Source organism: Triturus cristatus, chromosome 9 (genome assembly GCF_964204655.1).
Source record: "Triturus cristatus chromosome 9, aTriCri1.1, whole genome shotgun sequence".
Classification (NCBI taxonomy): domain Eukaryota; kingdom Metazoa; phylum Chordata; class Amphibia; order Caudata; family Salamandridae; genus Triturus; species Triturus cristatus.
Genome location: NC_140592.1, coordinates 1,012,810,388 through 1,012,835,608, shown reverse-complemented (window position 1 = coordinate 1,012,835,608; position 25,221 = coordinate 1,012,810,388). Strand labels below are relative to the sequence as shown.

Genomic DNA, 25,221 nt, shown 5'->3' with positions numbered 1-25,221 from the left:
ATTCCCCTGGGTGTCTAGTTTTCAAAAATGTATAGGTTTGCTAGGTTTCCCAAGGTGCCCGCAGAGCTAGGGTTCAAAAACTAGAGCTAGGCACTTTGCCAAAAAAGGGTAAATTTTCACTGCGATATTGAGTTGTGACCACGTTGCGTTTTGCGCCGTTTCCTGTCGCGGGCACTATGCCTACCCACACAAGTGAGGTACCATTTTTATCGGGAGACTTAGGGTAATTCAGTTTTGTAAAGGAACTGTTATTATCTATTGACTTTCGATGCATTTCTGCCTTCCAAATGAAAGATATTGTGTAAAAAAGAAGTCATTCTAAAAAATGACTGATAATTCTCATGCTAGTATGAGTATCCCCAATTTCAGAAATGTGCAAATATCTACTGTTTCTAAACTCTATATTTTGTTCCCATTTCAGAAATACATAGGTGTCTTTCATACCGATTTTTCCATGTACACATTTTTACAGAATAATGACTATATACCCGGTACATAATAAAAAACCATTGCAAGTTGCTGCTCAGTTTTTGGCTCTGGGTTCGTCTGGTTCTTGGTGAACCTACAAGTCCTATATAGCCCCACAACCAGTAATGTCCAGCGGATGTAATGGTATATTGCTTTCAAAGAGCTGTCATAATTAGAAGAAGTTACAGGTAAAAACGTTGACGCAAAAGGCTTTTTTTTTTTTTCAACTAATTTTCAATTTATCCTATATTTAACTGTTAGTTTCTATAAAAAAACCTTGATGGATCTACACAAATGACCCCTTGCTGAATTCAGAATTTTGTCTTCTTCTCGAAAATGTATAGCTTTCCAGGATCCATTATTGCTTTTGTACCCATTTCTGGCATTAACTGGCAGGAGGTCAAAAGCACAAAAAATAGCAAAATTAGGCTATGTCCCAGAAAAATGGCAAAACTGTGTAAAAAATTTTGGGTTTCTGACAAAAGTCTGGTATCCCCGAAAACCTGGGAAAATGGTGATTCCAACCGCACAAACCCTTTTTTGATAACATTTGCAGGGAAAAACCCAGATGCTTTCATTTGCAGCCCGTTTTTCCAATTTTTCTGAAAAACCCCCAAAATTTTGCTGTATTTTGGCTAATTTCTGTGACCCCTCCGGGAGAATCCACAAACCCTGAGTACCTTTAGAATCCCCATGATGTTGGAAGAAAAGGACGCAAATTTGGCGTGGATACCTCATGTGGTCAAAAAGTTACAGGGGTCTAAGCGCGCACTACCCCAAATAGCCAAAAAAGGGCGTGGCACAGGAGGGGAAAAGGCCTGGCAGCGAAGGGGTTAAAGCCTTTTTGTATTGACAAACTGTCCATCGGGGCATAGAAGTTTATGTCAAATCCTGTCCTATTTGTTTCCAAGCAAAGAGTGACTGGAATGACTGAAATAATTGCTGCCACTACCAGTTTCACCTGTAACACAAATTAAACTTGTTGATTTACCCTCTCTGATGGTTCCCCGGTAAGCATAGTCACAGTAAATATTTTTTCCAAGTTGGCACATTTTTCACTTTTTCGGTCTCTTTTGCAACCAATATAGCCAAACAATTCTTACGTGACATTTTCCAAATACATGGCTTGCCTGACAGTGTCTGCCAGAGGATCCCATTACATCTTACTGTTTGCATTCTGCCTGTACAAACAGGTGCACCTTGCCACATTTGCACACCCTTGCAAAATGGCCTCATTTACCACACTTTCAATTATGACCATAAACATTCAGGCTACTGGACTGGTCCCCCAGGCTGACACACTTGCAGCATTCAGGTTGCTGATCTCTCCCTAGATTTGGTTTCACGTTTTCCACAATAGCTCTCTGCATCCTCCAGTTCACCTTTGGACTCGCACACTCCACCATGTGTGGCCTCTCGGTGAGGACCGTGGACAGGTTAAGAGATTGTCTTATCTACTGGGGGTCACAGAGGGCAGTGACCCGGAGAAAGCCTGCCAATTTCAAGGACTATATTCTTCATGGAACCAAGAATGTTAGTGGGTTTACAGTGGCTGGTACAAATGTTCCTGAAGTGTTCTGTTGTCCCAATCCTAAACTGTCCATTTTTTTATATTTAGATTATATGCTATGTCCCTTGGCATTTGCTATTTTTCTTTGTATGCAGGGTTTGTTGTCGATCATTCATGGTACGTTTTTTCCCCTTGTTTGTTCATTGTAATGGTGAAGGATGTCCCTGGAGTCTTTCTCTGCTAGTATTATGTATCATGTCACTGTATTTTTAGTTGAGCTGAGATTCTTGTTCAGAGCCGCTCGTGCCAGTATCTTGATGGCATATCTTGAAGCCTTAAACCTAAGATAGACAGAGAGAGAGTTAGTTAGTTGAAGGTCAAGTCAACAAAAATATTTATGGACAAGTCTGGCACCTGGTGGTTAGTCGTCAGGATAGGAATCTGCAGGGAGAATATGTATTCACCAGAAACAACGTTACCATAGAGACGCAACTTTTTCTCTTGTACCAGTTTCATTGAGGTGAAAACCAAACATTACCCTTGGTAAACTGAACATGACTCCCCATCAAGGATAGTTCCAACAGCGTATTTGTTATTTTTAGTTAAAAAACAAACAAATCTTGAACTTTTGTCAAGATCTAAATAGTGCATTAAATACCATTTATATCCCAGAGGCCTTTCAGAATTAATTTTGTAGTTCTTATTGACCTGATCCTTGCTCTGGACGCTTGGTGTTTAAGTTTTTTTCTCAGAAGTATTGGGATTGCTTGATGGAGGACATAGGGAGGCATATAATTGCTGCATTATAATCACACTGCCTTGCTTTATGCTATAGTTGACCATGTTCCTTACTATTCCCTATGAATGTGTCAGTTTCAAAACTGGATTAATGGCCACTTCATGGGAGTTCATATTCGGAAACCATACAGTGCTAAGCCCCAAACAAAGAGCACACAATAGTGTACCAACCAATCAGTCTACACTTCTTGGAATTTCCTGGGGGTTTTGATACACTACTCGTCCTGCTTCCATACAGTGTGTCATATCCACCACCCACATGTTTGATGGGCACCTAAGAGGTTCCCCACTGTTTCGTTATATCTCTTGTCACCACTGAAAATACGAATATGCAGAAAATGAATTCTCTCTGGTAAGACCGCACCACCTGGGATCCTAAAGAGTATCAATTGCAGGTTAAATGAGACAAATGCCTTGTAACTGCTGTGAGTTCCACAGTAATCTCCTGCCAGTAGTGACATACTCCGTCCCGTCATCACATCTCAGACATTGGCGTGGAGGAGGAACTGTCCTTTTGAATAAGCGGCTATGATCATAGTATACCCTGATTTATTAACCTGCATCTGAAAGAGACACGTTAGTTAGATTCCTCACCTTAGAATATCCCAAGGCGTCAGACTGGATCCGGAAGATTTTTTGTCAGCAATACCCCTTGTGCGTCGCTAGGCGTCGTCTGCGGCTCCGCGTCCGTCGTCAGCGTCGTGCGCCGGAATGACGTCGTCGGAGTACTTAGACGCCGCCCTCGCGCGCTGACGTCAGTTCTTCTTTTTTCCACGCCAGTAAGCGCAGATCCGGGAGAGCTACCCCTTTTAGTCTTTTTTGACTAAGTTTTTGATCCTTTTTGCCGGTAGGATGCCTGGTTTCAAAGCCTGTGCTGACTGCAACCGCTTGATGTCGGTTACGGATCATCACCGCCGGTGCCTTTACTGTTTAGGCCTCGACCACGACGCGGAGTCGTGTTCGGACTGCAAGGCCCTGACCTCGAAGGCTAGACGGGAGCGGTCCCGTAAGCTCCTCGAGCTTCGCCACTCGGCTCCGCGCCCCTCTCGATCCCCGTCCAGGAGGAGGTCCAAGGATCGGTCGCGGAGCCGCAGCCGACGTCATCATCGCTCGTCTGGCTCCAAGTCTTCGGGTAAGTCGAAGCACTCCAAGAAGTCCAAGAGGCGACACCGCTCTTCGGACTCCCCTCTTCCGGTCGCGGGTCAGGGTGGGTCCACCCCCGCGGCTCAAGCGGAGCCGCAGGCGCCGCGGAAGTCCCCATACCCGCCGGTCCCTGGGACTGACGCGACGCCGGCGGAAGTCAGTGCCTTCCTCTCGGCCATGAGGAGCCTGGCTCCGCCGTCGACGTCCGCTGGCGCGCCTTCGGGCCCCGCGGACCCGACTGGGCATCCTTGCATGCCGGCGGCCCCGACGCCGCAATTCCCGAGGGACTCGTCCCCGCCGACGCCGGTCGACCTCGTCACGCCTCCTCCGCCGGCGTCGACACCGGTTCCACCTCCGACGCCGGCTCCGCTCGGCGTCGAGCCCCAGTTCAGCCCCGCTCCGGATCCGGCGCCGTTACGGCGTCTATGGACGCCGCGTACGGCGCCATTAGAGACACATTATGTCTATCGTCCGGCTCCGATCCTTCCTCCTGTTTACCAGGAATCGGATGACGGGGGCGAATGGGAGGGGTCCGAGGATCCTATGGCCGTTCAGGCTCAGCTGTCACAGGACTGGGCAGATGAACTGGGGGAGGCCAGTGGTCTGGATACCTCACCAGACACTGGATTCATCTCTCCTCCGACTGTGGCTTCGGAGGAGGGTGCTGCTTTCTCTGTGGTGCTGCGCAAGGCGGCCGCAGCCCTTGGGCTCGAGCTGCCTGCCGTGGCTGTGAGGACTAACGTCCTCACTGAGGTGCTTCAGTCTGCAGCAAGCTCCACTGAGCCTCTGCTGCAATTCAATGAGGCCCTCATTGACGTTCTGCAGGGCACCTGGTCCAGGCCCTCCACAGTTCCTCCTGTAGACAGGAACGTCGCCAGGCGCCACCGCCCTGCTCCGGGCGACCCCAGTTTTCTGTCCCAACACCCCACCCCCGAGAGCCTGGTTATCCAGGCTTCTACCTCCCAATCCTCCTTCCCGACCGCTCCGCCGGACCGGGATTCCAAGAGACTGGAACAGTTTGGCAAAAATCTGTTCTCCTCCCTTAGTTTGGGTCTGCGGTCCTTGAACACCGCCTGTGTTTTGGACTGTTATTCCCACTCTCTGTGGGATACGGTGGAGGACGTGCTGCCCGGAGGAGGCCCAGACACGACTTACCCAGGCTCTGGCCGATGGCAGGGATGCAGCACGACATGCAATCAGATGTGGGCTTGACACTACGGCCTCGCTGGGTAGGGAGATTTCAACCACGGTGGCGCTTAGACGTCACGCCTGGCTGCGGTCCACGTCCTTTTCGGGAGATGTCCAGAGCACTCTCATGGACATGCCCTTTGATGGCACTCGCCTTTTTGGTGAGAAAGCGGACAGTGCGCTGAATCGCTTTAAGGACTCCCGGGCTACGGCCAAGTCCTTGGGCCTCTCGGCCCCGCAGTCGCAAACTTCCGCCTTTCGCGGCCAAGGAAGGGGTGCCTCCTCACGTCCGCCTAGCCACCAGCCGCAGAACCAACCTGCGCACGGTCGCGGACGTGGTTTCCGCCGAGGCGGTTCTGGAGGACGACGCGGTCAGCCCACATCCACCCCGGCAGCATCCGCCTCAAAGCCTTCCTAGTCCGAGCTTTCAGGCCCATTCCACGCCAGTGGGCGGCAGAGTTCGCCATCACCTGCTCCACTGGCGGTCCATCACATCGGACAGGTGGGTGCTGCAAATCGTCCGAAGGGGCTACTCCCTCCCCTTCGGGACGACCCCTCCAGCCATGCCACCGCAGCACCACCGTATCTCGGGGGATCATTTGAATCTTCTCCACGAGGAAGTTTCGGCCCTCTTGGCCAAGGGGGCCGTCGAGCGCGTTCCGAGCCCAGAAGTAGGTCATGGTCGTTATTCCCACTACTTTCTGGTTCCCAAGAAGGGCAAAGGGGGGGCCTACGCCCTATCTTGGACCTCCGGAACGTCAATACTTTTCTCCAGAAGGAACGGTTCAAAATTTTAACTTTGGCTCAGGTTCTAGCTGCCCTAGACCCTGGAGACTGGATGGTAGCGTTGGACTTGCAGGATGCATATTTCCACATCCCCGTCCTGCCGGCCCACCGGCATTACCTGCGGTTCACGGTGGGTCAAGAGCACTTTCAGTTTACCGTGCTCCCCTTCGGCCTTACCAGTGCACCTCGGGTGTTCACGAAAGTGATGGCGGTGGTCGCAGCTCATCTGTGCAGATCAGGGGTTCCAGTCTTCCCCTATCTCGACGACTGGTTGTTGAAGGCGGGCTCGCCCCAGGCAGTCGTCTCCCACCTCCAGACTACGGCGGATCTCCTGCATTTGCTGGGGTTTTCCATCAACGTGCCGAAGTCACACCTGAGTCCCTCTCAGAAGCTCCTCTTCATCGGAGCGGTTCTCGATTCGGCACAGTTCCGGGTCTATCCGCCGGAACAGCGGGTCTGGGATATTCAGGCCCTGATTCCCATCTTTCGGCCTCTATCCTGGGTTTCGGTCAGGCTAGTGTTGCGGCTTCTGGGGCTGATGGCCTCCTGCATCCTACTAGTGCATCACGCCAGGCGGCGCATGCGGGCTCTGCAGTGGGACCTGAAGTTTCAGTGGGCCCAGCATCACGGCAACCTGTCCGACCATGTCTTGATCTCGGAGGGCACTGCACAGCAGTTGCAGTGGTGGCTCACGGACCGCGATTGGGTCACTGGCAAGAGCCTCTCCCTTCCCCAACCGGAGCATGTCGTAGTGACGGATGCGTCCCTCCTAGGGGGGGGTGGCCATATGGGAGAGGCGGAGATCAGAGGCCTCTGGTCTCCGGCGGAGTCTCGCCTCCACATCAACCTGTTGGAGTTGAGAGCGATCCGACTTGCACTGAAAGCCTTCCTTCCCTCTGTCAGGGGAAGTGTCGTGCAGGTGTTCACGGACAACACCACCGCCATGTGGCATTGCAACAAACAGGGCGGGGTGGGGTCGTGGACCCTTTGTCAGGAGGCTCTGCGCCACTGGACGTGGCTGGAACACCAGGGCGTCACCCTAGTGGTTCAACATCTGGCGGGCTCTCTGAACGCCAGAGCAGACGAACTCAGCCGCTGGTGCATGATGGATTACGAATGGCGTCTGAACTCCGAAGTGGCGCAAGGTCTTTTTCAGCAGTGGGGAGAGCCTTGGTTAGATCTCTTCGCCACCGAAGAGAACGCGCAATGTCAGCAGTTCTGCGCGTTGGAATTTCCAAGGCGGCACTCGCTCGGCGACGCTTTTCGTCACGAGTGGAGTTGCGGTCTGTTGTACGCCTTTCCGCCTATACCACTTCTGCCCAGAGTGCTGAAGAAGATCAGGCACGACCGGGCCCAAGTCATCTTGGTGGCTCCGGATTGGGCACGAAGGTACTGGTATCCCGAGCTACTCAGTATGTTGACCGATCCTCCGATACGTCTGCCCCTTCGGGAGGATCTTCTGTCGCAGCAGCAGGGGACGGTCCTCCACCCAAACCTGTCCAGCCTCCACCTCCATGCGTGGAGATTGAGCGGCGGCAGTTGATACCATTTGACTTGCCTCCTGAAGTCTGTGATATCATTCTGGCAGCCAGGCGTCCCTCCACAAAGACGGTATACGCCTGCCGGTGGACCAAATTTGTGGCATGGTGCACAGCAAAGGCTGTGGATCCCCTTTCCGCCCCTCTTTCTGAGGTTCTCCTCTTTCTTCTTTCTTTGGCCCGGCAGGGCTCTGCCCTGGGCACCTTGAAAGGTTATCTTGCTGCCATCTCTGCCTTCCTGCGGCTTCCTGATCAGCCTTCTCTTTTCAAGTCCCCTGTAGTTACACGCTTTCTAAAAGGCATTACTCACACGTTCCCTCCTGTCCCTTTTGTAATGCCTCAGTGGGACTTGAATCTTGTTCTCACATTTCTGATGTGCGCTCCCTTTGAGCCTCTTCATAATTGTCCTCTTCGTCTGCTGACGCTTAAGACTGCTTTTCTGGTAGCCATCACCTCGGCTAGACGGGTGAGTGAGCTCCAGGCTTTATCTTCAAAGCCTCCTTTTCTCTCTGTTCATCCGGACAAGGTTGTCCTTCGGCCTCGTCCCTCCTTTCTTCCGAAAGTGGTGACCCCCTTTCATCTTGGGCAGTCTGTCACCTTGCCCACCTTCTTTCCGCCTCCGCATCCTTCCAAAGAGGAAGAGAGGCTCCACCGTCTGGACCCAAAACGTGCGCTCTCCTTTTATCTGGACCGCACAAAACCGTTCCGGGTGGACGACCAACTTTTCGTTGGATACGTGGGTGCTAAGAAGGGGAAAGCTGTGCACAAACAGACCATCTCTCGGTGGGTCGTTTTGTGCATCAAAATTTGTTATTCCTTGGCAAAAAAGGACCCTCCTGTTGGGCTGCGCACCCATTCTACTCGGGCCACGGCGGCTACTACTGCTTTGGGACGGGGTGTCCCTTTGCAGGACATCTGTCAGGCGGCAACGTGGGCTTCGCTACACACGTTTGCCAGGCATTATTGCCTTGACAGCCAAGTCCGGAGGGATGGCTTCTTTGGCCGTTCTGTCCTCCAGGACTTTCTGGTGTGATTTTAGTTCGCAGAGCCACCACCGGGGATGGTATTGCTTGGGTATCTATTCTAAGGTGAGGAATCTAACTAATGTTTCTTTCAGATGAACAAGTTACTTACCTTCGGTAACGATGTATCTGTAAGAAACATTAGTTAGTTAGATTCCTCACCGACCCACCCATCCTCCCCGTTCTGCGAACTGACATCTAGGGTTAAGGTTATCCTTTTCAGGCCCCTAGATTTTGTTTTTGGCACCAGTGTCTGTCTCTTGCATGGCTCTGCGTTCCTGGCGCGGAAAGCTATGTACAAGAACTGACGTCGGCGCGCGAGGGCGGCGTCTAAGTACTCCGTCGTCGTGCGCCGGAATGACGTCGGACGCGGAGCCGCAGACGACGCCTAGCGACGCGCAAGGGGTATTGCTGACGAAATATCTTCCGGATCCAGTCTGACGCCTGGGGATATTCTAAGGTGAGGAATCTAACTAATGTTTCTTTCAGATGAACAAGTTACTTACCTTCGGTAACGATGTATCTGTAAGAAACATTAGTTAGTTAGATTCCTCACCGACCCACCCATCCTCCCCGTTCTGCGAACTGACATCTAGGGTTAAGGTTATCCTTTTCAGGCCCCTAGATTTTGTTTTTGGCACCAGTGTCTGTCTCTTGCATGGCTCTGCGTTCCTGGCGCGGAAAGCTATGTACAAGAACTGACGTCGGCGCGCGAGGGCGGCGTCTAAGTACTCCGTCGTCGTGCGCCGGAATGACGTCGGACGCGGAGCCGCAGACGACGCCTAGCGACGCGCAAGGGGTATTGCTGACGAAATATCTTCCGGATCCAGTCTGACGCCTGGGGATATTCTAAGGTGAGGAATCTAACTAATGTTTCTTACAGATACATCGTTACCGAAGGTAAGTAACTTGTTCTGTAACGCTCTCATTAGTTATACTATAGTAGTTCTGAGTTGAGTTTTTGTATCATTTTTGTGTAGTTATGTGGTTTAGCAAAAGTGCTTTATAATTTTAATAAATACATAAATGCTGGTTTAAAAGTGCAACCATCCACGTACAGAACCCTTCTATTCACTTATTCTTACTTTTCACATAATATCTGACTTGCTGATAATAAATTGGTTAGGAGATAGACTACCTGTTACAGACCACACTAATAACAGGCCTTAGTTTCTTTTAGACACTCTTTTGACTCCATCCTTCCAGTAAACTGGTCATTGTTATTGCGAATACAGAGCTGCGTGTTAGGTGTCCTTCCTCTAGTAAACTAGATGTTGAGAGAGCAAGACCTTCAGTTACACATCTCCTAATCAACAGCCTCTGGCTTCTTGTAAGAAGTTATTGACTGTAAGCGAGCATTTAACAGAGCTCAGTATTTGGAGTTTCTTGCTTCTCTCAGGCTGACCACAGTGGAAGACCACATCTTGCGGAACTCCTTAACAGGCCGTTGATACTACTGTGTGTTAGCTATAGCAAGAGGCTTATTTTGCAGATGTTCTTATTAACAGGTGCTTGACCTGTGGGCCTGCTACAAGGGAAGACTTGATAGAGTTCAGTAATGATACCCAGTAATGATACCCTTTTTCTCCTTATAAGGTTTTTCTCAATAGTTGGATAATACTTCTTACATTGCTTCCTATGAATTGGCACTTTGTTAATGGAAGCTATTTATTGAACAAGAAAGATATTTTTTACATGCCTTTATATCGTTCTCTGTTACCAGAGTTTTTCTGTTATTAAACTACTCTTGCAAGACAGATCACAACTTTTCCAGAACACCTGCTAACTGAGTTTTACATCTCCTAGATGGGGCTTCTGACTGCCAGAGCTCCTTGGAGCCAGTGGATTCAGAGGACGTGATGGGTGTCTTGTGCTGGAGTGCCAAGGATGGAACTCGCCAGACCCCTGGTTCGAAGAATGGTTCTTTCACTGGCCTATCACCTGTGCTCATGATGAAGAATGTATTTTTCAGACAGGTAAGAATGAAGCAGCAATCGTGTATTTCAGTTCCCTGCACCTCAATTCCATTTTTTATAGTTTTCTTTAATGGAATTTAAGGTGCAGCATCAGTTTATATCTCGTGTGACCTGTTACTGTAGAGCTGGCATACCAAACACTGTAGTAGTCTTTGCAATAAAATATCTGAAATCTTTTATCACTCTACATTCTGTGATACGGTGTAGACGTGAAACACTATGCGACTGGACTACACAGCAGTTCAATATCCAGTAGCGACCCCGCCAAAGTGTGTGGGGGGGGGGTGCGGGCCAGAGGAGGGAGGAGGGAGATGAGGAGGGTTTGAAACAAAGAAAATATATAAACTTACCTTGCCGCAACAATCTACCACGCATCGCCTCGTCCTTTTTCTGGCCCTTGACACAGTCTCCCAGCAGCTTCAGGATTGGCCAGAGCGCCGGCAACTTGCGCTCCTAGGCAGACAAGGAGCCTTTGCCTGCTCTCTCCAGCCCCAGCAATGCAGCTGGGCTGGAGAGAGCTTCACTGCGCATGAGGGGTTTGGCTGGCCTGAAACGGCTGGCAACACCTCGTGCGCAGTGGAGGGAGTGCCCACCACTCCCCCACCAGCAGTGTCATCCCCTGGACCTGCCCCCAGGACTCATCCGAGTCCTGGGGGCTGGTCCTGGAGATAAAAAAAAAAAATGATAAATACGTGATATTGTAGTTTTATTGTTTCGCTTGTGGCCGGGAAGAGGGGGGGGGCAGCGCTTCTCCGCCCTAATGGAGCGGCCGCTCCTGTCAAGAACACCTGAATGTTTAAGGCTATCCAAGCTTTCTCTTTGTATATAGTGACATTGCATCTATTGAGACTACGTACTCCAAGGACAAAGATCCTTACAAACGCAATATACATCAGACGGAAAAGTATCCAGATTCCTGGTGAACTTTGTTGCTCTCCAGCCTTAACTCCCCCCCACCTCCATCTATGTTGCGGTTTCATACCTAAACCAGATACTGTCTACCCCTGGTTGCAGGCTTCTTAGAAGGAAACGTTCAAAATTCTTCTTGCTTTTTCACGCAAGATTTTTCTGGCAAGAGTCTCTCTTTTCTGACTTTTAGGGTTCCTGATAAACCATCGCTAATCAACCATGATTCCTGTACAGTTTACAAATAGCCCAAAAGGGAAAAAAACACATTCGCTTTTAGTAAGCTATTCTCATCATTGGGTAAGAACCAAACTCTAGCCAATCAGGTGACAACACCTTCAGAACATTACCCACAGAGGATTCACTGCATCCGATATCTACTGCACATTGTGTGAAGGGACTCTCCCTGAGCTCTGCTCAGTTATCCAGGATTTTCACATAGAAAGATTGATATATATCTATATTTTCCAGACCAGCACCATTTGCTGTACACACCTGACTAACTAGAATGTCAGATTCAAGCACAAACACTTTTCAGACCTTGTGGGACCTGTGGCAAGAAAATGAGGATCTTCACAGAGACTGCATTTACTGCCCCCACCTCTCTCATAAGGTTAAAGACTATAAAATGTCCTGTACTTTATCTTCAAAAACACTTACAGGCAGAGAGGGGAGGCTTTTGTTATGGTTTCAAAAACTTAAAGCCAAAGACTCTCCTCGTTCGGGGGAGGAGAATTAAGATTCTTCAGAGACCAAGAGGCTTCAGAAAAGAGAGAGACCTGAAGGCCAAATGCCTCATTAACCACCTAAGAAAGCTTTAAAAAAAAAAAAAAAATCATCATGGCTGAGCTAAGCAGCACATTTAGTCAACTGAAGGCTTGCATAAGCATTCTAAAAAGGATGTCTCCTCAAAAATATAAAAATCTGAATTTACAACACGGTCTACAAAGTTGCCTTTGCATTTCAAGAAACCCTTCTCCGTGCCATCGACCAAAAAATAGACTTGGGTGAAAAAACAACAGACCATAACCAAGACGAAGGTGACGCCGTCGACTGTCAATACTGTCAATGACAGTAATGGCATTGTTGATGGTGATGATACGAACGTAGTCAACCACAACTACTATGGCTTTCTCACCTATGGAGAGCTCCACGAGAAGGCTGTCAACAACTCCGTCAATACCGGTTGTACCATCAATGACAAAAACGCAGATAACGCAGACGATGTTGTCAACGATGACTTAGTCAACTACAGCATTGATACATTCTCAGTCAGCTTTACTGATTCCAGAGCACACCTCTCCAAATAAAGTTTCACAACTTCTACCAACTCATTTGGTAGGGGAGGAGGATTCAGATGACGAAGGACCTGTTTGAACAGCCCTTCGTTCTTCAAACTTAAATGTACAATATTAGAAAAATTGAATGCTTTTGGGTTACTAGCCACTCCTATGAGGGGATCAGGGGCACTTTGGTAACTGTAACAAACCCATTTCGTTATTCACAGTATCACACACCCACTGCACCAAGAATGACCACGTTTAAGTAAAAAGTATTTATTACTACAGGAACAACCGGTTTGTCAGTACATCTAAAACAACTAGACAGGATATTATAAAAACAACAAGAAAGTACATTATAACGAACGAGAATATAATTAACATATCGCCTACTTCTGTGCGCTACACTAAGAGCATGGAAGGAAGAGCAAGTTCAGTCTAGAGTCTTTTGAGAGAAGAGACGCACTGCATGCCTTGTTGACAGCAAAGGCGCTCTATCAGCAGAGCCCTGAAGACAGTGTTCCCTGCGAGGGCGCAAACATGCTGCAGCAGCGGACTCTGCTTCATCTTCTTCAGGTGAGATCTAGCATCTGTGAAGTGTGCTGGCAGTAGGTGAGACCATCTCTGGTAGAATCTCGAGCAATAATCTGGTTGAAGGACCTCCTGTCAAGTGGCAGACCTTATAGACTAAATCTTATCAGAAATTGGAATTTCTGACATAAGTTTATGAATGTCTGGCATAGAAAATGTACATCTAGGTGTGCGTCCCAGATGTTTCTTTATGAACATATAACAGACTGCACTATTTCGGCTGCATGTCTGTATTTGTTCTTAGTTAATCTTGACATGGTGGAAAGTAGACATTTAACCCAGACAAATGTTGCATCAGGTATTATATCTATGTGATCAGTCTAATTACATGACACTTTCATAGTTCTGAGAAAGATACCAGCAGATGGCATCTGCATCAACTGGCAGATATGACAATGATTCTGTATAACTAAGGGAATATGACGACTTCTATTGTCTAAGATTGAGAAGATGGCACCCCCCATTTTCTAAGATGTCGGGCCTACATAAAATAGAGTCGGACCTTGGGGACTTTATACCTTACAACCTCCAGCTTCTAAATCACAGACTACATGACAAATCTACATCTCCAAGATGCCAATTTCACATCCCCCTTTCACCCAAAGCATCGACAATTCTTAAGTTTCAGAGTATCCAGCATTCATTATCAGTTCAAAGTCCTCCCATTTGGACTTCAATCGCCGACCGACCCCACCCCCCCCCCCCCCCCCCCTCCCCCCGCTTTTTCACAAAATGTCTAGCTCCAGTGGAAGCTCATTTAAAACAGAAAGATTATCAAATATTCCCATACCTTGATGACTGGTTGATAAAAGCTCCTACTTGTCTGAAGGTGACCAAAGGAAAACTGCCTGCCTAACTCTATTCAGAAAATGAGGCTGAACTCTCAACCCACATAAATTGTCACTTTCCCTATCAAGAACCATAACATTTTTGGGAGCCATTTTAGACGCCATTTAGGACAAAGCATATCTTACAGAGGACAGACGAACCAGCCTTAAGCTGTTAGCAGAGAAGCTGATTCAAAGAAAGTCAGTTTCAGTTTGCCTCTTCAAATCCCACAGGGGGTGAGGGATGAGCGAAGCTTGGCCGGTGACAAAGCTGATTCCCTTGCGCCAAAGCTCCTGTTTTTCATGGGCCACAGGAGCTGTTTTTGGCTTGTATCCTGCAGTGCCCCAACCTCCCGCATACGGGGGCTCTACACGGCGGCCTCGGAGGCTTCCTTTTTGCCGTGTGGAGGACTTGGCAGGCCTGAGCGGCTGTGCCAATCACGTGTGGGGTGTTGGTGTGAGAGCGGCCTCCCGGCCCATCTCAGCTCACTGTCCGACCTGCCAGGGCCTTGGAGCCAGCGTACCTCCTACAGGGGCGGCCTGCCCACGTCTTCCTGCATCTCGGTCCTCCATTATCACAGTTTCCTTTCGCAGCTGTGTTGCCCTCTTTCAGGCCCCTGAGGGGGTTGCTGTTGTCTGCCAGCTGTGGGGCCTGTTCGTGGGGAGCCAGCATGGGTGCGGCACTGCCCACTTGACATCACACATGCTGCCTTTTTTTTATGGTACCCCTGAACCTGGACACTCCATCGGCTCTGGGCCCGGCCACATCATCGTCTGAATCTGGGACCCCGCAGACAGCGGGCTGACCAACCCCAGCAGGGACCTCCTGCCCTTCACATCGGGCCCTCTTCCAACCCCTGCGGTATAGGGGGGCCCAACCAAAATGACTGTTTATCTGTGACCACTAGGGGCGATGATATCCTCATGGGGCTTGGGGCCCGTTGTGCCAGTCCTGTTGGCCCTTGCCATTTTATGGCTGTATTTCCTGTAGTGTGGCGCAGGGACCTAACTGTGGACACGAGGGACAGCCCAGCTGCTGATGCTCGGCGGAAGGTCCCTGTTCGGCCTATTAGGGCTGGAGCCCCCCCATGACTTCTCCTTTCCCGCCAGTTGCTTCTTTACTAAGGCCGTGGCCCAACACAAGACCCCTCACGGCCGGCCCCACTGATGCCCAGATGGACCGCTTCTTGCAGAAAATCATTGTGGTCTGCTGGAACTCTTGGATGCCATGATCACTAAACTCAGTAAAGACATGAAATCCATCCGGGCGGAAATAGGGTGTTCCAACATTGGCTGAGTGGTGAACCAAATCGAAGTGCTAGAGTTTCTGATGAATGTTGTTAAGGTCCGTGAGTCTGAGAATTTGAAGCCTCTGCTGCAAAGTCACTGACCTCAAGGACAGGTGCTAGAGAGACAGCATCCTTTCTGCAAGCTTCCTGGAGGGGGTAGAGCAGGATGATGCGGGTCAATTCCTTTGTGACATCCTTATGGGACTATCCTTCACTCTGACCCCCACCCCAATGTTTGATAGTGCTGTTTTTACCTGTTAGGAGAGACAACCCCTCCTTGCCCTAGCACCTAATCTGCCCAGCCACGCTTCCCTCCTCACTTGCTGTCCCCCACCCCCCATTACTGCCTTCTTCCAATCTCCCCTTCCTGGTTTTCACCCCCTGCCTCACGCCCCAGTGCCATCTCACCAGTCTGATTCTTTTCTTCTCAATCCTGCTGTTCCTTGATGTCTTCGGCGCCAGTCCCCCTGAGGGTCCTGTCCTGGCACATCTGTGGCCTCACCCATTATATCAAACGGGAGAAGGTCCTGGATATCTGAATATACAGCAGGCGGATATTGCCTTGTTGCAGAAGTCTCGTCTCACTGGCCCGAGTCTGATAACCTCAGGCACGATTGGGTCAACAGGGTTATTCACAGAAGCCTTGCCCCTCGATTGCCCCAGGGATGCCCCCTACAGCACAAAAGCAGGCTTGCCATCTTGCTGCACCGCTGTCTTTTCTGCACCGTTTTGAAGACATGGATGGACCTGAAGGGGGAAGTACTTTTTAGTCTGCCTCTGGATCTTGGGACAGAATTGTTTGTATGAGTTCGATATAAGCCCCTGTAGGGTCCAAGGCACTGTACTCCTCCACCTCAACCATGTCGGTTGTGGCGCTGCACCCATACTGCTGGGTGGCGACTGGAACTTGGCTGTGGACGCTGTGCTTGACTGCACCGGCCCGATTGATCAAGCGGCTTAAGCGGACACTGCCATTGTGCGAGACATCCAGAAAGACCGTTGTCTACTCAACATCTTTCTTTAAGCGGATGCCACTTTGCTGATGCTCGGGGACCTCTAGAGATCCCTTCCAGCTCTTTTTGTCCTCGTGGACAGGTATGCACTGATCGCGGTATACAAGATCAATTAAGGGAAGAGCAAAATGCTGCCCCTCTAACAGTCCACCACGGTAGCTTCTGTTCAGAGCTACTGCTTTTGTTGGATGCCGTCCCGCCTCAAATACCTGGGCATCCTTGTTAGTGGAGGGGCTAGAGCGTGTGACGAGGGACAACATTGTTCCGCTGCTGGAGCGGATGCACGTGAATTTTTCAAAATGGACACACCATCTCTTGCCAAGGGGAGACTACATGTACATGTTGGGTATGTTGCTGCTCAAGGTCCTGCCTTCCCTGTTCTGGGATATTGGCAAGCTTATTAAGGGATTTATATGCGGTGCTGGCAGGCCATGGCTGTCGATCCATAAGCTGGTTGCCCACAGGAAGTGCGAGGGTCTGGCCTTGCCCTCAGTGAAACACTACTCCATAGCGCTCCACCTGTCCCAGCTGGTGTTCATGCAACGAGTGGTGCCAGATCCCCCTCCCACCTCTGGTCCTGATAGAATGGAGCTTGACCTGCAGCCCATCCGACCTCCAGTTACTCAATGCATTTGGAGCTCGTAGGTTCTGTTTGGCCAACCTCGTGCTCCGTGTAATGGCTTCTGCCAGGTAGCGCGCCCATGGTCTCTTTTCAGTGGATCCTTACCTGCATGCCGAGCCCCCCCCCCCCCCACCCCCCCCAACCCTCAGAAGGCTGCCATTCGCATGCCACCCGACTCGCCACTTTGACTGAGGGCGGGTATCCAGATGCTCTGCTAGATCCTGGATAATGGCTTTCTTAAGTCTTTCATGGTCCTGCAGGAGGAATTGCATCTCCCCTGACCCAGTCCTGTTGGTACCTCTAGCTCCGCTACTGCCTCTGCGGTAGTATGGGGATGCCGCCATAGGGTGTGTCATCCTCTCCCATTGTCGCTTAACTAGGATTATGTGGCTGCTTCCGTGGAGTGCTATGGGGCCTGTACAACCTTCTGTTGCAGCACAAGTATTCTACGGGCAGGCGAAGCTGCATGCCTAGTAGGAGGAAGAGGACTTGATGGAGCTCCTTGACGACCTAGACCGTGGGGTGTGGTAGTCCAGGATGAAGTTTTGCCTCTTCAAGACAGTGCAAGACTGGTACTGGATGCCATCCAAGCTGTACTGGGCTTGCATGCAACCCTACTCCCTCTGCTGGCAGTATGATCAGCTGGGCTGTCACACTAGTCATGTTTTGTATGACTGACCTGCCATCCGGGAGTTATGGGCGAAGGTGCCTATCACGTTGAGCTGGACTTTGCCTCTTCACTCCTCGCTTTCTTGCCAGGCAGTGCTGCTGCACGACTTCGCTTGTGCCTCCTTCGATGACGCACTATGAGCGCCGGTTCTTATCCACGGCTCTGAACTCGGTGAAACTCTAAATTCTGCTCAGCTCATGTTCCTTCCCACGCGGATTGGCCCATGACAATGTTCCGGATAGTGTCTTATGAGAAGATCATTTACAATCGTTCCAACAAGCTTGATGTTGATCAGCAGGTTTGATGAACGATTCTTGATGAGGCCATGCTTTGTCCAGCCTGTTATTCCCCTGGACTCTTTGGTGTGCCGCTTATGGGTGTCCTTTCATGGTGCCAACACCCGCGTGGTTTGGTGGTGCCCCTTCTCAGTGTGTTATTGCCCCCTTCTCAGTGTGTTATTGCCCCCTTCTCAGTGTGTTATTGCCCCCTTCTGTGTGTTATTGCATATAAACCCTCCCCCTTTTCTTTAATCTCCCTAGCCGTTGCCCTCCCTCTCCCTTTTAGTTTCTCTTTGTGTTCCTGAGTAGTTGATGCATCTGGGCTCCCCATTGGCCCCCTTCTGGGTTTTTGTTGCTCCTCTTGTTTATTTTCTCCGGTGCCATTGCTCAATAGAGCCTTTTTTTGTATCTTCTATTTTTTTTCTGTGCTCCCTCTGAAAGTGTAAAAAAAAGGTTAGGATGATGTCTTCATGCTTTCCTCTGGTTGCTTTTTGCCAGCTTCAAATGCAAACTCTTATAGGAGGAGTTAGACAAATGGCTGCAAACTAGTCTTTTCAGAGGACATCATCCAGATCACTCTAGTCAGGATTCCCTTCCCTGTTGGACTCATGATAAAAATCTTTCCCTAGAATTAAGCGTCCTTCTTCAAATAACCGATTTTTGTGGTGACAACTGATGCCTTCCTAGAGGGATGGGTTGCTCACCTTCAAGAATTAAAAACCAAGGGAAAGTGGTCTCTGCCCCACGAAAGTCTTCGCATAAATCTTTTGGAACTCAAGGCAGCAACATTGAGTCTACAGTCTTTTCTCCCCAGGATAAAAGTATCATCAGTGCGGATACGTATGGACCGTACCACAACTATGCATTAAAACAACAAACAGGGAGGCAAAAGATCTCAAGAGCTGTCTCAAGAAGCTCAAAAGATTTGGAAGTGGCCACTGAAACATGAGATGCACGTAATGGCTGGGCTCTTTCCAAGATTAAAGAATGTTATAGGGGACACGTTGAGCAGGACCAAGAACAACTGCCACCAATGAGAGCTCAACCAAGTTGCCCCAGACAATATGTTCGATCTTTAGGGCAGACCAAATCTAGACCTCTTTGCGACTCATCAGAATTGAAAATGTCGGTTTTATGCAAGTTGTGATTTGCTTCCGGGATCGTGAGGGGAATGCGTTTTCAATCTGATGGTCAGGGATCTTTGCTTACGCTCCCCCTCAGATCCCATTGATCCTGAGGCTTCTCAGCAAGATGAAGTGAGAACTATGCAGGATGATTTTGAGAGCCCCGAAATGGCCAAGGCAGTATTGGTTCACCAAACTGATCCTTCTTTCAGAGAAACCTCCTATTCGCCAGAAATCCTTTCCAGCTTTATTGACCATGGACTACAACCAAATACTTAATAAGTATTGTGCATTTAATTGCTGTGTTTGGAACAAAAGCATGGATCTCTGGTTCAATGCCATTGTGCTTGACAAAGAAACAGAAGATTATAAACTGCTCGATGTAACTCACCACTTAATAATAGTAGAAACTTGGAAGTAGACCTCGACACTCAAACCAGTTCAATTTTGATTCATACAAAAAGTTTTTTATTCACAAAAATATACATCAAAAAATGTGTTTACTATTAGGTGTACTTTGGCACATCAATCAAATAGATATAAATCATATATTTGAAAACCGACAATGCGATATTCGCGCGTGAAGATTTGCAATACATATGGAACATTCTTGAAAACTCTACCAATACCTTTTTAAGGTATTAAATACTCTCATAGTTTTAACTGTTACCACTATTGGGTTCTCTCTGTTATTTCTGTGCACCAACATGATCTTTATGGTGCATAACACTTACGGTGAAAGTGTACTATTGCTTTCTTTGGGTCTTTTCTATCAACTATATAAATCTGATTATATGAGCTCTATGCACGTTGTGTATTATACCCTTAGTAAACACTTTCTCTCTCGGTTTCCTCTGGCTCTACGTCCTTTTACCATCACTTATGAAAATAATCATTGGATTGCACTACTGCATGAATATGGCTGTTTAACGCAACACTCGTCACACATTATAAATGGATGGTCTTTTGGATTTTAAAAGGAGAAAAATAGTTTTAAAAACTATATATATATATATATATATATATATATATATATATATATATATATATATATATATATATATATATATATTACCTACTGGCGATAGCCAGTAGGTAGTTATAGTTAGGACCACGTTTCCATAGGAAAACCTCAACATTCTATTTTGAATAACTTTGGCGCCGGTCGACGAATCCTCGCGAATTTCTCAAAATAGGTGGGGCGCTACGCTCCGCTCCTACCCTGAAAGTCTCGGGGGGATTCGTCAAGCGGGGGCTGAGATAAAAGGGGGGTCCCAAAACGCGTTTTTCCCATGCATTTTTCCATAGGACCTTTAGAACGAGCTACAGCCCGAATGGCTGAACAGAATTACTCAAAATTTGGCAGAGAGGTAGTCCCTAGGTCAAGGAAGTGCCTTTTGTAGGTTTGGTGTAAATCTGTTCAGTAGATTCTGAGAAAATAGCCTTTAAATCAATATATATATCTGAGCCAGCTTACGGTACGCTTACCGTACGCTTACGGTAAGCGTACGGTGGCGTGCGCGAGCGCGATTCTGATTGGCTCTTAGATCTTAGTAAACATTCGAATCGGCCGAAACCAGGAAGCGGCGGCCGCCATTTTGTCTCTCGCACTGAGAGATTTTTAAAATCGGAAGCCCAAAAACATGTAAAGGGGCTGTTTTGACAACTCCCTCCCACATAGTCATGTTGAGGGAGTCCCCAAACATCCCCCAAGTGCAAAAACGGTTTTATTTTTTTTTCGGCAATTTCGCGGGGTACGCTTACCGTACGCTTACGGTAAGCGTACGGTAAAAAAATAAAAATAAAAAAAACACTATCCACACTTACCCCACCCCCTGTGCTTTTGGTGGCCGAAGGCCACCAAATGTGCTGGGCTTATTACAATGGAAAAAAACACTATCCACACTTACCCCACCCCCTGTGCTTTTGGTGGCCGTAGGCCACCAAATGTACAGGGCTTATTATAAGGGAAAAAAACTTAGCATTTAAAAAACCGTACTAATTCACTGAAAAAACCATAGGTTTCACACACGTTATAGTTAGGAATTAGCATTTAAAAAACCTTGCAAATTCACTGAAAAAACCATAGGTTTCACACATGTTATAGTTAGTGGAAATTTTACTGATAAAAAACCAATGAAATTGCCCCGTTATAGTTAGCGCAGGCAACTATAACTCACGCGACCGCAATCCTCTGCTGATGACATATGTGTCTTTATGAAAAAAAAATATTTGTAATATATGTATAGCTAAAAATGTATGGAAGAAGACATGGGCAAATAAGTGTCTAAATACAGTATTAGCATCAGCAGAGGATTGTGGTCGCGTGAGTTATAGTTGCCTGCGCTAACTATAACGGGGCAATTTCATTGGTTTTTTATCAGTAAAATTTCCACTAACTATAACATGTGTGAAACCTATGGTTTTTTCAGTGAATTTGCAAGGTTTTTTAAATGCTAATTCCTAACTATAACGTGTGTGAAACCTATGGTTTTTTCAGTGAATATATATATATATATATATATTCACTGCAAAAACCATAGGTTTCACACATGTTATAGTTAGGAATTAGCATTTAAAAATCCTTGCAAATTCAGTGAAAAAACCATAGGTTTCACACACGTTATAGTTAGCTGGACATTTCACTCGTAAAAAACCAATGAAATTTCCCCGTTATAGTTAGTTAAGCTAACTATAACTCGCGCGCCCGCAATGCACTGATGATGACGTCACATATTACATCACTCATGACATGGTCAGTGACATCACTCATGACATCACTGATGACATCTCAAATGACATCACTCATGACATCACTGCTGACATCATCCAGTGAATGTGTGTTTTTCTGAAAATTACATATGTTTTATATATGTATATCTCAAGGTCGATGGAAGAATAAATGAGTATATAAGTGTCTAAATGGATGATTTGTTTTTGAAAAATTGAATGTATTACTGACTGATTTAGTGTATCTTATTGAATACATGGCTAAGTGAGTCATGTTTAAATGTGTAAATACCTGTATCAGTCTCTCACTTTGTGTATAAGTGGCTGCATTGGTTGGTGACTAGCTACATGAGTGTCTATATAGGTTATTAGTTGGTTTTTTGAGTATCAGTGTCTATATGGTTCGGTGGGGGGTATTACGTAGTGCATAGGTGCATGAATGAGTGACTCACAGTTTGTATGTGTTGAAGACAGCATATGTGCAGGACTGTATGGGTGGAAGAGTGTGTGTATGGGTGTGTTAGTGAGTGAATGGCTGTCTCAATAGTGTCTTTATGAGTAACTACATATGTTTTAAACTAGTATATGTGACTATTGGTGTATATAAGTGAGTATATGTGAGAGTGAGAGATTGAAAGAGTTCCTGTATGAATAAGTATGTGTTTCTATAAGTGATTGTTTAAAAGACTAAGTATGTGTAAGTTTCTGTAGAAGTAAGTGTGGTGGTGTGTGTATAACTGTATATGCAAGTAAATGTATGTTTCTTTCTTTATTTTCATGAGTGACTGTGTGTCAGTAACTCTGTGGATGAGTGGCATTGTGTAACAGGATGTATTGGTGTATGAGTACATATGATGTGTGAGTACACGAATGAGTGACTGTACAGGACTGTTGGTAAATGAGTGGATGTTTATGTGGTTCTTAGAATTATTGAAGAGGTTGTTGTAATTGGTATTGGTATGTCCATTTTTTTGAAAATTTCAGTCTCTATTTTTGAATGTGTGTATCAAAGGTTATATTAGGGTGAGAGGAGATCTGCCACTCCATCACATGGATGATGTCATCAGTGATGTCATCAGTGATGTCATTTGAGATGTCATCAGTGATGTCATGAGTGATGTCACTGACCATGTCATGAGTGATGTAATATGTGACGTCATCAGCAGTGCATTGCGGGCGCGCGAGTTATAGTTAGCTTAACTAACTATAACGGGGAAATTTCATTGTTTTTTTACGAGTGAAATGTCCAGCTAACTATAACGTGTGTGAAACCTATGGTTTTTTCACTGAATTTGCAAGGTTTTTTAAATGCTAATTCCTAACTATAACATGTGTGAAACCTATGGTTTTTTCAGTGAATATATATATATATTTTGATGTCCCTGTTTCCTTTACTGTCCTTTTGGACATAAAGAATTGTTGTAAACATTGGGTTTCTCTTATGGCATCTATTACGGCCTTGAAAAAGTTCCATGGGAACGAAACACGTGTTGGCTGCCGGTTCATCGCTAAAGTGGAAGAACTAATGTATCAAGATTTCCATCAATGCAACTACAACATTGTCGGTTTTCAAATATATGATTTATATCTATTTGATTGATGTGACAAAGTACACCTAATGGTAACACATTTTTTGATGTATATTTTTGTGAATAAAAACTTTTTGTATGAATCAAAATTGAACTGGTTTGAGTGCCGAGGTCTACTTCCAAGTTTCTGACATTTTCACTAGGTCTGCTTGAACCGTAGTAAACCACACTTTAGATAGTGAGGTGTTAATTTTTGACCTTGAGGGGCACCAACACTGTTTAGTCAATCCCAATGCACATAGAGAGTGATGTGCTACCAACTAGACCACTACTACCATCTGTAAATATTACTTAATAATAGTAAAACGAGCCAAAGAGGCCTCTCCCCGGGACTAGGAATTTATTAATGGTTGCATATTTTTCTATGAAGTACAAAAAAGTAAGATCATTCCATACTACCTTATTCCTCAGTGGATCCTGTAGAAGTTTGATCATTGAGAGAGGCTGGCAGTCTGATATGTTACTTGCCTCAGAAAAAGGTTGTCAAATATATTAAGGTAACCCTGGATGTGCATTTTCTTTGGCATTTGGGGTTCTGAAAAGGAAAGCTGTGCACATGTTGGATTAGGAGTCCCATGTATCACTTACTAAAATGTGGAATGGCCTTATGAAATGGTTGGCCGCTTAAAGCCTATGTTTCACCTCCCTCTGCATCTTTCAGAGTTCCCAAAATAATCTGTTTATTTCTCCTCAAATACGATTTTTAATGCCTCAAGATTTCAGTTCAGTGGTTTGTAATCTGAATGTCACCACAAACGAGTGCTTGGTGAGATGAATAAAACAAAAACCAAGTAATAAAAGAAAATGTTGAAAGACACAGTAAAACAAGAATCTGTCTTTTTAATTTAAAATTATTTACATATGAAATTCACAGTTGATTTAGAAAACTAAAATGCTAATAGACCTAATTCAGAATGAAAATAGGATCCAAACCAATATTCTGTTTTACTTCCCTTACTTCCCTAACAAGCTTTGAAGTTCAATGTTAGGCTTAAACATATTTGGAAAGCATTAAAAGGTGAAAGTAAATGTGTTTCTTTCAAATTTCATGTTAACAAAGTAATGTATAAATCAAAGATAATTAAGAATGGCCCCTTACAAATGTTGATTGCCTATTGCGCTATTAGTAAATAAGTAGATTATTCTTTCCCAATTCAATTAATGGGCATAAAAGCCATCTTTAATTTCCCAATCTTGAAAACCATGCCATGGCTGCGGACGACAGAACGGATACCTTGCCGATTATGTGAACAAGCATTGGCATAGCCAATAGGTCTCGCTTTTGGGGCCTTATAAGTATTTAGTTATGCCGCACAATATCCTTGGTGCAACAACATCAACTGTTGCATGGTTAAACACTTACAAGGTCCCAAAGGCGAGACCTATTGGCTATGCCAATGTTTTTTTTTTTTTCTTGTTGTAGTGGGAGTTACAGTACACCGTGGGAGTCAGTGGGGCACACAACTCATGTTTGCTGCGAAGCATAAACGGAAACATGTGACGCAGGCGAAATAGTCAAAACCAGATGTCTCACAGTGAAGCGCCAGAGGCCAAGATGGCATAGGTTCAGTATTTGCAATGTTGAGGCTGACAACCCCACTGACACTCCAGTTCGTTAAAAAGCAAACTGCAATAATATGCTTGCCTTTAAACCAGTGCTCTATTTTTATGAAGGCTCCAAACATTTAATACCGTTTAAATTAATAACTGCTGTATTTGCGGTTATACCATCTCAGAATTAATTTCAGCAATCTTATTCATACCTGCGCTTGTGGCTCCTGTAGCAGTGTTTGTAAGAAGATCTCCAAAAGGTTTCTCTCCAACAGGTTAAAAATATTGAGGAAAGAACCTCATAAAAACAGTCCAGGCTGTA

At 46.6% G+C, this 25,221-nt stretch overlaps 1 protein-coding gene across 4 annotated transcripts in view; it reads left to right on the top strand.

The window, feature by feature from the left end:
* CIPC (CLOCK interacting pacemaker) overlaps positions 1-25,221 on the top strand; it is a 93,020-nt gene that overhangs the window by 31,588 nt on the left and 36,211 nt on the right. For all 4 annotated transcript variants that reach the window (XM_085626686.1, XM_085626683.1, XM_085626684.1 and 1 more), the window contains one exon: positions 10,260-10,429. In XM_085626686.1, coding sequence (XP_085482812.1) covers positions 10,313-10,429 — 117 coding nt within the window. In that variant the 5' untranslated portion in view covers positions 10,260-10,312. The remainder of the gene's footprint in view (positions 1-10,259; positions 10,430-25,221) is intronic.